Source organism: Mobula hypostoma, chromosome 2, assembly GCF_963921235.1.
Source record: "Mobula hypostoma chromosome 2, sMobHyp1.1, whole genome shotgun sequence".
Taxonomy (NCBI): domain Eukaryota; kingdom Metazoa; phylum Chordata; class Chondrichthyes; order Myliobatiformes; family Myliobatidae; genus Mobula; species Mobula hypostoma.
Window position 1 is genome coordinate 166889907 of NC_086098.1, and position 14857 is coordinate 166904763.

The window sequence follows — 14857 nt, forward strand, 5'->3', positions numbered from 1 at the left end:
TAAAGAGGTGTTGATGTTTGCGGAGACTTCAGGACCTCGAGCCCAGATGCTGTCAATAGCGGGAGTATTCAAGAGGCCAGAACTGGAAGTTCACAGAGCTCTCAGTGGAGGTCATGGAGGGAGGGAGAAATAAGATCAAGAAAGGCATTCTATGCCAAGAAACTGTCAGGCCAATAGCCTATTCTTGTCTTGAAAATGGGGAGAAGTCTGAAACTCCCTCTCTGTTAAAGCTGTGGATGCTGGGCTGAGTTAGACCATAAGACTTAGGTGCAGACTTAGACACTTACTAATCAAGATCCTATCAACCTCTGCTTTAAATATACCCAATGACTTGGCCTCCATAGCCGTTTGTGGCAATGAATTCCACAGATTCATTACCCTCTGGTTAAAGAAATTCCTCCTCATCTCTGTTCTAAATGGACACCCCTCTATCCTGAAGCAGTGCCCTTTGGTTCAAAACTCCCCCACCATAGGAAACATCCTCTCCATGTCTCTATCTCAGCCTTTTAAAATTTGATGGGTTTCAATAAGATCCCCCCACCTCCATTCTTCAAATTTTTTCCAAGAAATGGCCCAGAATCATCAAACGCTCCTCATACATTAACCTTTTCATTTCTGGGATCATTCATGTGAACCTCCTCTGACCCCGACCACATCTAGAGTTGAAGTGTTACGGAGTGAGATTATTCTTTTATCAGTGGTGGTAGGTAGGGCTGAATGATAAAGCCGGTCCTGGAGCCAATGGGTGGCAATAGGCGTGGGTTGGGACATTGGTGCAGTAGGTACAGTCAGGTGGCGCAGTAGCGAAGGGGCTAATGTAATGCTTTATAGTGCCTGTCATATAAACAGAGTTCAATTCCCTCTGCTGTCTGTAAGGAGTTTTGTACATTCTCCCCATGACTGTGGGTTTCCTCCAGGTGCTCTGGTTTCCTCCCACATCTCAAAGGCATACGGGTTAGTGAACAGGAGTTGTGGGCATGCTATGTTGGCACTAGAAATGTGGTGACACACGATGGAAGCCCCCAGCATACTTGTGACACAAACAATGCACTTCACTGTTTGCTTCAATATTTTGATGCACGTGACAAATAAAGCCAATCTTTAAGTCTGCAGATGCTGGCAATCTTGAGCAACGCACACAAAATGCTGGAGGAACTCAGCAGGTCAGGCATCATCCGTGGTGGGGAAAAACAGTTGATGTTTCGGCCTAAGGCCCTTCATCAAGACTGGAAAGGAAGTGGGCGGGAGCCAGATTAAGAAGGTGGGGGGAAGGCGAAGGAGTATAAACTGACAGAGATGGGTGGGGGAAGCAGGGAGCAAATTAAGTGAGAAGCTGGGAGGGGATTGGTGGAAAAGTTAAAGGGCTGAAGAAGAAGATATGAGAGGACGGTGGACCATGGAGGAAAGGGAAGGAGGAGAGGAATCAAAGAGAGGTGATGGGCAGGTGAGAGGGGAGCCAGAATAGAAAAAGAGAGAACAGGGAAGGGGGAACTTTACCGTGTCTTTCTCTATCTCGTTCAGAGACCTGAAGGCAGCGGGCAGAGCATACACACACCTCACCTGTGCTTCAATGTCAGTCAGCTTGCGCGTCTGCTCCACCGTCTGACTCAGCAGGTTGGAACTGATCTCCAGCATGGTCACTGTGTGCTTGCGTACCACGCTCTGTTGTAGCTGAACCATCTCCGGCTGGATGCTGTCCTGCAGGTAACTTTCAAGCTGCAAGAGAGTTCAAACAAGGATGATTGGAGTGGTGACCAGCGATGTACCGCAAGGATCGGTGCTGGGTCAGTTGTTACGTCACCTACAGTGCACCAATGATAATGTGGTAAACTGGATCTGAAAATTTGTGAGAGACATCAAGACTAGGGGTGTAGTGGATAGACATGGACTGATTAAGCATAGTCAGCATGATTCATGCGTGGTAAGTAGCGTCTAACCAATCTTGTAGAGCTTTGAGAGGAAGTTACCAGGAAAGTTGATGAAGACAAGGCAGTGCATGTTGGTAACATGGACTTTAGTAAGGCACTTGACAAGATCCTGTATGGGAGGTTGGAGAAGAAGCTTCAGTTACTCGGCATTCAAAATGAGGTAGTAAATTGGATTGGATATTGGCTTTGTGGGAGAAGCGAGAGAGTGGTACTGATGGCTGCCTCTCTGACTGGGGGCCTGTGACTCGTGGAGTGCCACAGGGATCATTGTTGTCTATCATCTCTATCCTCGATCTGGATGATAATGTGGCAAACTGGGTCAGCAGTTTGTGGGTGACACCAAGACCGGGGTTATAAGTGGACAGTGAGGACGATTATCAGAGCTTGCAGTGGGACCTGGACCAGCTGGAAAGATGGAAGGTGCAATTTAATGCAGACAAGTGTGAGGTGTTGCACATTGGGAGCTACACAGTAAATTACAGGACACAGAGGCTCGTGTTAAAACACAGGGATATGGGAATACAGATCCATAATTCCTTGTAAGTGCCATCTCAGGAAGATAGGGATGTCAAGAGAGTTTTTAGCACATTGGCCTTCATAGATTAGGAGTATTCTCTGGAGCACAGGAGAATGAAGGAGACTTGGTAGAGGTATATAAAATTATGAGGGGTGTAGATTGGGTAGATGCAAGCAGTCCTTTTCCACTGAGGTTGGGTGGGACTAGAACTGGAGATTATAAGTTAAGGGTGAAAGGTGAAATGTTTAAGTGTGCCCTGAGTGGGAACTTCTTCACTCAGAGGGTGGTGAGAGTGTGGAACAAGCTACCAGTAGAAGTAATGGATGTTAGTTCAATTCTAACATTTAAGAGATGTTCGGATAAGCACAGGGATAGGAAGGGTATGAAACTGCTGGAGGATCTCAGTGGGTCAGGCAGCATCCTCAGGGGAAAAGAAATCGTTAATGCCTCAGGTCATTGGGAGCAGAGTGGAGTCCCAATAGAGGGTCTCGACCTGAAACACAGGTACCACTCAACCTGAGTTCCTCCATTAGTTTGTTTTCATTGTGAGTCTGTGCTCTCCACATTGTCCTCATCAGAATAGAATGGATGCATGCCATCCTCAAGGCCAAGGAAATGGTTATGTAAAAGACGATCCCTCGATACCCTCCCCAACAAAATCTATTGACTTCAATACAAAGGGACATATCACATGAGAACTTCCTCATTTCACTCTGGTGCAGCCTGTTTCTCATTTCAAGGATATGCCATTACCCTGGCCAACCCAGCAGAGGAAGCATTGCTCTGTATCAACCTAGTGAGTAACCTTATTGTTTACTCATAACTACAGAACAGCACAATCTCCAGAGTGAGCCAAAGAATGAGCCCAATACTGGGAACCAGATAAACTCCTTCTCATGGTCTGATAACCTCGAGTTAACAACGGGACATTTGAAGAAATACTTGTAGGTCTGTGCTTCAGATCGATATCAGGCGCTAACTGTAACCAGATGGTAGGTGCACTTCCAATCAAAACCACCATCACTAACTCTCCCAAGTCAATTCTAACAATTCACTAAACTGTCTGATAACATAGAGAGGCAGTCAGCCAACGACTGGGGGAGTCAGTAGATCCAGCAACTTGAGACTCCAGTAACAAGCTGCCAAACATAAAAGTTTGGAATTCCTTACAAAGTTCTGGAACTCCACCATGGATAATGCCAAGCCTGTCTGCGAAAGGAGGCGGGTTGGGTATGGGGCTAGCAGCCCATCCCTTAAAAACCCAGAGCTGCAGAATCACCAACAGGGTCTCCAAGGGCCTCACCCTTGGGAGGGTGGAGGATCTTTGCCTTGATGGGCTACACCAGGGCCAGAGGACTCTGGTGAGCTGCTGTCGGAGGCTTGTGCCCTAATATGGATGATGAGCTTAAGAAGAAGATAAAATTGTGGAGCTAGGGGTTAGGGATTCAGATTCAGGCTCAATTATTTATCACAGGTGCATCAAAAGAGTTTTCCATCATAGAGTCATAGAGAAGATGGTCCTTCAGATCATCTAGTCCATGCCAAAACCATCAAAGCTGCCTACTTCCATTGACCTGCACCAGAACCACAGCCCTCCATAGCCCTACCATCCATGTACCTATCCAAACCTCTCTTAAACAGACCTCGCATGCATCATTTGCACTGGGAGCTTGTTCCATACTCTCATAACAATCTGAGTGAAGACGTTTCCCCTCATGTTTCCCTTAAGCTTTTCACCTTTCATCCTTAACCCATGACTTCTGGTTGTAGTTCCACCCAATTCCAGTGGAAAAAGCCTCTTTTGCATTTACCCTATCTAATTTTGTATACCTCTATCAAATCTCCTCTCAGTCTTCTATGTTCCAGGGAATAAACTCCTAACCTATTCAATCTTTCCTTGCGACTCAGGTCCTCCAGGCCCAGCAGCATCCTTGTAAATTTTCTCTGAACTTTTTCAACATCTTTCCTGTAGGTAGGTGACCAAAACTACACCCAATACTCCAAACGAGGCTTCACCAACATCTTATACAACTTCAACATAACATCCTATTTTCTGTACTCAATACATTGATTAATGAGTGCCAAAAGCTTTCTTCATGACCCGATCTACCTGTGACGTCACTTTCAAAGAATTATGGACCTGTATTCCCAGATTCCTTTGTTCTACCACATCCCTCAATGCCCTACTGTTCACTGTGAAAGATCTACCCTGGCTGGTCCCACCGAAGTGCAAAACCTTGCACTTGTCTGCATTAATTTCCTTTTGCCATTTTTCAGCCCATTTTCCCGGCTGATGCAGATCCCCCTACAAGCCACTATAGCCGTCCTCACTGTCCACTATATACCTAATCTTGGTGTCATCTGCAAATTTGCTGACCAGTTAACCACATCATCCAGATCATTGGTATAGAAGGCAAACAACAACAGACCCAGCACCAACCCCTGTGACACACCACTATTCATGGGCTTCCAGTCAGAGAGGCAACCCTCTACTACCACTCTCTGGCTTCTCCCACAAAGTGAATATCTAATCCAATTTACTATCTCATCCTGAATGCAAGCGACTGAACCTTCTTGAACAACCTCCCACATGGGACCTTGTCAAATGCCTTACTTAAGTCCATGTAGACAATTCATTGCCTTGCCTTCATCCACTTTCCTGGTAACTTCCTTGAAAAAATCCATAAGATTGGTTAGACATGACCTACCACACACAAAGACACGCTGCTTATAATTAATCAGTCCACGTCTATCCAAATAGTTATATATCGGGTCCCTTAGAATACCTTCCAATAGCTTTCCCACTACTGATGTCAGATTCAACAGTCTATAATTTCCTGGTTTCTGTTTAGAGCCTAGACTGCAGGAGTTGTATGTGTCCCGAACAAAGGAGCAGGCAGGAAAATCATTGTAGACACTATCCACCCTGCAAACTGCCTTTTCCAAAAGCTCCCTTCTGCAAAGTGCATTAGGGCTTGTGTTTATAATTTGATCAACTAATCTAGTTAGCCCTCCTACCCCTCTGTTACCCTGTAAACATTTTAAAGTGCTGTTTACATTGTAAGTACCTGATGGTGTTTATATACTTATGCACATTTTATTCCATATCCATCCTTCAACTTCTAACTTTATTAGCTTTTTTATTTATATATGTCTTTATTCTTCATAATTGTTGAATGTTGTTTTTGTTGCATGTCACACCCTGACCAACACACCTCAGCAAATTGCTAATACATATAAATGTATATGGTGAATAAAGTTGATCCTTGATCCTTGAAACATACAATGAAATGTGTTGTTTGCGTGAACAACCAACACAGCCTAAGGATTATGTTTATGTACTTATGTCGAGATACAGAACAGAATAGGCCCTTCCGGCCCTTCAAACCGCACTGCCCAACAACCCCGACAATCCCTATTTACTGGACAAGTTACACTGACCTGGAGAAAACCCACGCATTCCATGCAGAGAATGTACAAACTCCCATTGTGCTACCGTGGTGCCATGGCGATATGGCGATGTGCTGGGAGCAGTACATTGACAGACTAAGTGGTTCACCGGTCCTCCAGGTTCAGGGGCTCAGCTCAGGGCTAACAATCCTGGCTGGTTAAGCAAAACTGTTACAGAAACAGCAATGAAGAATCCCTCTGCACCTGAATGGGACGGTATTCCCGAGTCTCTAGTTGGAACTTGCATGACTGACAGTAGTGAAAACCGAGAGGAAGCTACTGGCACGATGAAGGAAGCCCTGAACACCGCCAGAGATAGAAGACCTTCATTGCTGCCCTAAATGCCAGTGACATTCCAGCAATAGGTATATATGGAAGTATTCCATGAATTTTCCAGTAATTATGGTACAATTGCTTCTGTATTTTTCTAGAAATTTCTCAGTTTCCAGCAACAGGTGTCATATTGTTTGAATCTGTCTATTTTATTGGTTAATTGTTATCACTGGGGTGTTGTTATCTCTAGTCTGAGTATGAGATGACCACAACGGCCTTTTCCTTTGTCTTTGTTTGTTCTTTGTTCATGTAACACTTAATAAAATTGCTAGCAATAAGATTTGTGTCTCATCCTTGACTTCTGAATGGCAAAAGCATCAGTATCCAACACTAACTCCAAATTTCAGTCCATCTTAATCCTTCAGCTTTCAATTGTTCAGATTTTCCCAACAGGTGCATGCTCAGTGACACCAGTGCCCACCCTCTTATTATGGCTTCTTCTCCCTTCCTTTCCAGTCCCGATGAAGGGTCTTGGCCCAGAAAACATTGACTGTTTCCAGACACTCGCAAATTTCTACATAAGTACCAAGGAAATCATTCCAGCTGGCTGCCTCACCATCTGGTATGAGAACGGAGGGCACTGCGCAGGATCAAAATAAGCTGCAGAGATTTGTAAATTCAGTCAGCTCCATCATGGGCACTAACATCCCTAGCATCCAGGACACCTTCAAGGAGCAATGCCTCAAAAAGGCGGCATCCATCATTAAGAACACCAATCATCCAGGACCTGCCCTCTTCTCATTGCTACCATCAGGGACGAGGTACAGGAGCCTGAAGACACACACTCAGTGATTCAGGAACAGCTTCTTCTCCTCTGCCATTAGAATTTTGAATGGACATTGAACCCATGAACACTACCTCACTATGTTTTTGCACTATTTATTTAATGTGTGTGTATATATAGTAATTTACAGTTTTTATTATTATGTATTGCAATGTACTGCTGCCGCAAAACAACAAATTTCATGACATATGCCAGTGATATTAAACTATTCTGATTCTTTATTCCTTTCTTTGTACTACCCTTGTAGCCAGAGTATTGTATGGGATATCTACAAATACAAGGACTTCTCACATTGTAAAACTGGACATTCAATAGAAATTTATTAGAGTGGAAATTTGTGAAGTTTCAGCAGAAGGTTTTCAGTATGTGTGTTGCCTGATTTATCCCAGGGCTGTCTGTCGGAGTTTGCACGTACAACTTACTGTAGATAGCACACTTTATCTTTCTCTCTGTAACCCTATCCATAGCTCAGACTGAACAGAGCATAGCGCATCATTTACTGTCGCCATGGAGATGGCCCGTTTTGGAATAAAACTGGACTGGTAACTAACAGTAACCGTTATGTATTTAAGTACTGGGCATTTATCTGTCAGAATCCCCCAGGGAAGCAGGAGTGGTGAGAAAGGGTTCATAACTGTGCCGAAATGCAAACTAAAGGGAAAAGTTGAATAATTTAAGACTTTATTCCCTGGGGTGTAGAAGATTGAGGGGAGATTTGATAGAGGTACACACAATTATGAGAGGTATAGATAGGGTAAATGCAAGCAGGCTTTTTCCAGTTTGGTTGTGTGAGGCTAGATCTAGAGGTCATAAGTTAAGGGTGAAAGGTGAAATATTTAAGGGGAACCTGAGGGGGAAGTTCTTTGAGGGTGGTGAGAGTGTGGAACGAGCTGCCAGTGGAAGTGGGTTTGATTTCAACATGTAAGTGAAGTTTGGATAAGTACATAGATGGGGTGGGGCGGGGGGTAGGAAGGGCTATAGTCTACGTGCAGGTCAATGGGACTAGTCATAACTTTTCGGCACAGACTAGATGGGCCAAAGGGCCTATTTCTATGCTGTAATGCACTATGACTCTATGATTCTATAACTGAGGGTGGCAGGGTCTGAGCCTCCAGACTCCCCCACGATAGGAAACATCCTCTCCCTATCTATTCAATTTAGGCTTTTCAATATTCAGTAAGTTGGAATGAGATTCTCCCTCATTCTTCTAAACTTCAGTGAGTACAGGCCCAGAGCCATCAAACATTCTTTGTATATTAACCCTTCCATTCCCAGACTCATTCCTGTGAACCTCCTCTGGACCCTCTCCAATGCCAGCACATCTTTTCTCAGATAAAGGACCCAAAACTGCTCACAATACTCCAACTGCAGTCTGACCAATGCCTTATAAAACCTCGGCATTGCATCCATGCTTTTATATTCCAGTCCTCTTGAAATGATTGCTAACATTGCATTTACCTTCCTTACCACTGATTCAACCTGCAAGTTAACCTTTGGGGAATCCTGCAGAAGGACTCCCAAGTCTCTTTGTGCCTCTAATTTTGGAATTTGCTACCCATTTAGAAAATAGTCTACACCTTTAATCCTTCCACCAAAGTGCATGTCCATACACTTCCCGACACTGTATTCCATCTGCCACTTCATTGCCCATTCTTCCAATCTGTCTAAGTCCTTCTAGACTCCCTGCTTCTTCAACTCTTCCTGCCCCTCCACCTATCTTTGTAACATCCAGAAATCTGGCCACAAAGCCATCAACTCCATCATCCAGATGACATTGGAAGTGAACTCTGAATTCTGATGCCTGAGCTGTAATAGCGTTGTGCTAACCGCTACACCACCGTGGCGTGATTTGTTTTAGTGATGATCGGACGGGGTGGGGGGAGATGGTAAGCATCTTGGACTCTGGTGACAACTGTCCGACTCTTTGTGGAGGAACACAACATCATTTACATCCACCTGAGAGAGAAGATAGACCTTCCATTTAACGTTGGTGTTACCTTGGACACAGTAACTGTCCTTCACACTAACCTAGAGTGTTGTCCTGCACTCAGTTTCCAGATCAGGGAGAACATAGCACAGTAAAAGATAGTACGGGCTCTTTGGCTCACAATGTCATGCTAACATTTTAACCTACTCTAAGATCAATCTAACCCTTCCCTCCTATGTAGTCCTCCATTTTTCTAACATTCACGTTCTAGAGTCATAGAAAAGTACAGCACAGAAACAGGCCCTTCAGCCCATCTAGTCTGTGCCAACCCATGTGCCTATCCAAGAGTCTCTTAAATGCTCCTAATAAATCTGCCTCTACCACCAACCCAGGCAGGGTGTTCCATGCACCCACCACTTTGTGTAAAAAATCTAGCTCTAACATCCCTCCCCCCGTACTTTCCTCCAATCACCTTAATATTATGCCCCCTCATATTAACTATTCCCGTTCTGGGAAAGATTCTCTGGCTATCCACTCAGTCTGTGCTGGCACATCACAATGGCAGTGAAGGGAGGGAGGCTGTAGCAGTGAAGAGCCCCCAGTCATCTTGCATTCCATGCCACTGGATCCTCAGTCCGATATGTCAAGGACTGTGTAGTGACTGCCCATGCATCTGCCTCCCCACGTGAAACAAAGTCATGCACAGGCATTCTCCATTAAGAGAATCCACCCTAAATGAACAACCAAGAGACCCAAGCACCAACCACAGCCTCCGTGTATCCTTACCCACACTGCACCAGAACATGTGGATCCCAGCATGGCCTCTACAGTCAGCTGAGGATCCACCTTTAGACAACCCGTTACAATTGAATTGAACTGAATTGACTTTACTTCTTACACCCTTCACATACATGAGGAGTAAAAATCTTTACGCTACATCTCCATCTAAATGTGCAACATGCAATCATAGTAATTTATAATAAATGGAACTGTTAATGTAACATAGAAATACACTCAAATCAGTGTGAGTTAATCAGTCTGATGTCCTGGTGGAAGAAGCTGCCCCAGAGCCTGTTGATCCTGGCTTTTATCCTGCGGTACCGCATCCCGGATGGTAGCAGCTGGAACAGTTTGTGGTTGGGTCCCCAGTGATCCTACGGGACATTTTTACACACCTGTCCTTGTAAATGTCCTGAATTATGGGAAGTTCACATCTACAGATGCGCTGGGCTGTCCACACCACTCTCTGCAGAGTCCTGCGAACAAGGGAGGTACAGTTCCCATACCAGGCAGTGATCAGCCAGTCAGGATGCTCTCAATTGTACCCCTGTAGAAAGTTCTTAGGATTTGGGGGCCCACACCAAACTTCCTCAACCGTCTGAGGTGAAATAGGCGCTGTTGTGCCTTTTTCACCACACAGCTGGTGTGTACGGACCACGTGAGATCCTCGGCAATGTGTATGCTGAGGAACTTAAAGCTGCTGACTCTCTCAAACCCAGATCCATTGCTATTAATAGGGGTTAGGCTGTCTCCATTCCTCCTGTAATCCACAACCAGCTCCTTTGTTTTTGCAACATTGAGGGAGAGGTTGTTCTCTTGACACCACTGTGTCATAGAGATGACTTCTTCCCTGTAGGAGGTCACTGTACTCAACTCGAGTGATCACACAACTTTTACTATTACTGCTACTACTATGCTTCTTATCATCTTATACATCTCTGTCAAGTCACCTCTCATCCTCTTTGCTCCAAAGAGAAAAGCCCTAGCTTGCTCAACCTATTCTTATGCTCTCTAATCCAGGCAGCAACACGGTAAACCTCCTCTGCACCCTCTCAAAAGCTTGGAATTATTCACAATGTTCGAGGAGGGCTGCGTAGGCTTCCTGGAAATCTTGCTGGGAGTTCTTACAACTTCCAAGAGTCAGGACAATACTACAGAGTCATGTAAACCACATCCAAAAATAGACCTTTATATGGATTGAGTGTGTCTGTGTGAAGCCACTGATCCCTGTTAAACAGCGACAATGCAATGCAAATTAAGATGAATGCCGACTGCTCACTATGTGTACATTCCTCCTGCTTCTCCTCACCCTGTGCCCCACAGATCTGCTTCCCATGTGGCCTATGTCCTTAACAACCACAGCAGAATTCAATCAAGCACAAACGAGTCAGCACAACTGTTCCAAAGAGCTGTGAAAATAAAACCCTACATTTACCAATCACAACTTAGTCCATTATATTGCCCCAGAACATAAAGTTCCTCCCAATGCCAGGGAATCCAACATCATTACAGAGCCTGGCCGTCCCGGAAATGCTCTCTTTTTATTACTACCATCATATGGGACACATATGAACATCTGAACACACACACTCAACAATTTAGTAACAGTCTCTTCCCTCTGCCACTGGAGTTTCAAACAGACCATGAACCCATACAAAAGAGTAGTATAGAACTTTACTGTCATTGCTTAAGACAATGAGATTTGTGCTAAACAGATGTTTACAATTCATGTGGTATGGCTTAATTTATGAAAAAAAGTTCCCAAGTTATATGCAACAAGTGACTTCAATAGTCCACAACACTCAAAGGCCATTGACAAGCTGGATGTAGCGTTATTCAGCTGCACAACAGCCCTCAGGAAGAAGCTGTTTTTCAGTCGTACTGTCTTGGCTGAGATGTTTCTGTATCTCCTACCAGATGGCAGGAGACTGACCGGACAGTGCCCAGGATGGGATGGATCTTTAACGATGTTGCGAGAGTGCCGTAGGCATTGAGAGTTGTAGATTGTCTCCAGGTCAGGTAATTGAGTTTCAGCGATGTGCCGAGCTGTCCTGATCACCCGTTGAAGAGTTTTGTGATCTGTCTTACTGCAGCGAGAGTCCCACACTGTCATCCCGTATGTCAGTATGCTCTCCGTTGCAAATCAGTGAATGTTGACCTGCAATTTTTGGGGCAGATTAGCTCATCTTAATCATCTCAGGTGGTATAGTCGCTGTTGTGCCTTCCCTACTATCGAGGTTGCGTTGGCGGACCAAGAGAGCTCCTCAGTGATGTTCATCCCCAAAATCCCATGAACACTTCTTCACTTTTTGCTCTCCCTTTGCAGTACTTTTTTCATATTTCTTATTGTGACTTGACGTATTTTCCATGTATTGCACTGTACTGCTGATACAAAACAAGTTTCACGACATATGATCCTGATTCTGGATTTAGCGGTACAGTAATGCCAAATCCTTGCCATGTTTGACATATCCCCTTTGACCCTCACCAATTGTTACTGATGCACCACAGAATGCATCCTATCCAGATGCACCATGGCTTGTTGTAGCAACTGCTCTGCCCCATCCGCAATAGACTGCAGAAACCATAACCACAAGAGGTTCTGCAGATGCTGGAAACCCAAAATGCTGGAGGAACTCAGCAAGTCAGGCAGCATCTATGGGGAGGAAAAAACAGTCAATGTTTCAGGCCAAGACCATTCATCGGGACTGGAAAGGAAGAGGGAAGAAGCCAGAGAGTCGTGGACACAGCTCAGCACATTATGGAAAGCAGCCTCCCCTCCATGGACTCTACATACACTTTCACTGTCTCAGTAAAGCAACCAGCATAATAAAATACACCACCCACTCCAGATAGTCCCTCTTCTGCCCTCTCACACCAGGCAGGAGATTCAAAAGCCTGAAAGCCAATACCATCAGGCTGAAAGGTGGCTTCTATTTGATGGTTATCAAACCATGAGACTATCCAACAATCCCTTTGAATGATAAGTTAGACTCTTGACCCCACAATCTACCTTGCCATGGAGTTTGCATCTTACTGTCTGTCTGCACTGTCTCTGTCACTGTAACACTTTATTCTGCATTCTGTTATTGTTTCCCCTCATACTACCTAAACGACCTGTTGTAATGAATTGATCTGTAGGAGTGAAATGCGAAACACAGTTTTTCACCACGTGTGACAACGATAACCCGATTTCCCAATTTGCTGCCTGTAAGGCGATAATATGTTTCCCCCATGACTGCTTGGGTTTCCTCTGGGTGCTCCAGTTTCCTGCCACATTCCAAAGATGTTCCGGCTGGTTGGTTCATTGGTCATTGAAAGTTGCCCCATGATTAGGCTGGGGTTAAATCAGAGGCTGCTGGGCAACATGACTCAAAGAACTGGAAGGGCCAATTACATACTATATCTCAAATAATAAATAAGTACATACTATATCTCAAATAATAAATAAATACCCTTAGAGCAGGGCTTCCCGAACTTGTTAATGTCATGGACCAATACCATTAAGCAAGGGGTCCGTAGATCCTCGGTTGGGTACCCCTGCTGAAGAGGTTACACCAGTCTGTAGGGCAGAGACCAGTTGATATTTATCCTTTCTTCTCCAGTAATGTTCCAGGCAATTTCTATTAGTAGATTATCGTTGTTGTGATTGCTAAACTAAGCTAAAAAGCAGAGTGGTCCAAAATTAATTGAACATGAATTGCCAAGGGGCTGCTATGATTGAGCCTATGTGGGCACATTGATTTAGTGAACGGATAGCAATTATCATTTAAAGGTTTGTTTTAACAATTGATTTAAATGCATATGGTTACACTTAGTACTAATGACAACACCCATTTTGTCCTAAGGTCTTATAAACATAACAAATTATCCCAAGGGCCCACTCAGAAACAATTATCCAACAGAAAAATGTGAAAAGATTAGTGAAGAAGGAGAGCAGTGTTTATGGGTTTATGCATCTGTTTATTGAGACAGAGCGCAAAACAGGTTCTTCTGGCTCTTCGAGCTGCGCTGCCCAGCAACCCCCAATTTAACCCCAGTCTAATCATGAGACAACTCACAATGACCAGCTAAGCAAACGGGTGGTACGTCTTTGGACTGTGGGAGAAAACTGGAGCACCCGGAGGAAAGCTACACGTTGACGGGGAGAACATACAAACTCCTTACGGGCATGGGGAGGAATTGAACTCAGGTTGCCTGTACTGTAAAGCATTGTGCTAACCGACATGCTACCATGCTTCCTGTTCATGGGCTGTTCAGAAATCTGATGGCGGAGGGGAAGAAGCTGTTCCTGGATTGTTGGGTGTATGTCTTCAGGCTCCCTGATGGTAGTAATGAGAAGAAGTTTCGAAGCAGGCGGGAAATTCCAAGTTGGAATGGGAATGGGGAGTAGAGTTAAAGAAATACTGCATGTTAAGGATGTTGCAAAGCAAGGGAGAGAAGGAGAGAGAGGAGGAGGGAGAGTGAGTGAGAGAGAGAGAGATGGGGGAGAGAGAGAGAGAGACAGAGAGAGATGGGGGAGAGAGAGTGAGAGAGAGAGATGGAGAGAAAGAGAGAGAGAGAAATTGGGGGGAGAGAGAGTGAGAGACTACACCTGGTTAACTGTTCTGGCAGTAATAAGGGCTTCACCATGGTGACAACAGCAACTGAGGGTGGGGGTACAGTTGTAAATTGGTGAGTTGGTTTATTACTGTCACATGTACCAAGATACAGAGAAAAATTGTACCTTGTATACGTAGAGAATGGGAACTGGAATTAAAATAATAAGCCACCAGGAAATCTTGTTGGTGTGGATGGAGCGAAGGTGTTCGACAAAAGTCACCCAGTCTGCACTATCTCCCACTGATGTAGAAGAGGCCACACTGGGAGCACCAGATACAGTAGATGACTCCACCAGACTAACAGAAGAAGTGTTTCGTCCCCTGGAAGGACTGTCTGGGGAGGGGTCCTGAATGGGAGGAGGTGTATGGACAGGTGTAGCAGGATAAGTGCCAGGAAGGAGATTAGCGGGGAGGGGCAAATGGACAAAGGATTCACGGAGAGAGCAATCCTTGCAGAAATATGAGAGTGGGAAGTTGTATGGGAAAGTAAAGATATGTTTGGTGGTAGGGTCCTTTTGGAGATGGCAGACATTATGG

The 14857-nt window shown here is 44.8% G+C and overlaps 1 protein-coding gene across 2 annotated transcripts in view; it reads right to left on the reverse strand.

Moving 5' to 3' along the window:
- Nucleotides 1–14857, reverse strand: part of angpt4 (angiopoietin 4) — a 107596-nt gene that overhangs the window by 78726 nt on the left and 14013 nt on the right. For both annotated transcript variants that reach the window (XM_063041025.1, XM_063041026.1), the window contains exon 2: nt 1561–1716. In XM_063041025.1, coding sequence (XP_062897095.1) covers nt 1561–1716 — 156 coding nt within the window. The remainder of the gene's footprint in view (nt 1–1560; nt 1717–14857) is intronic.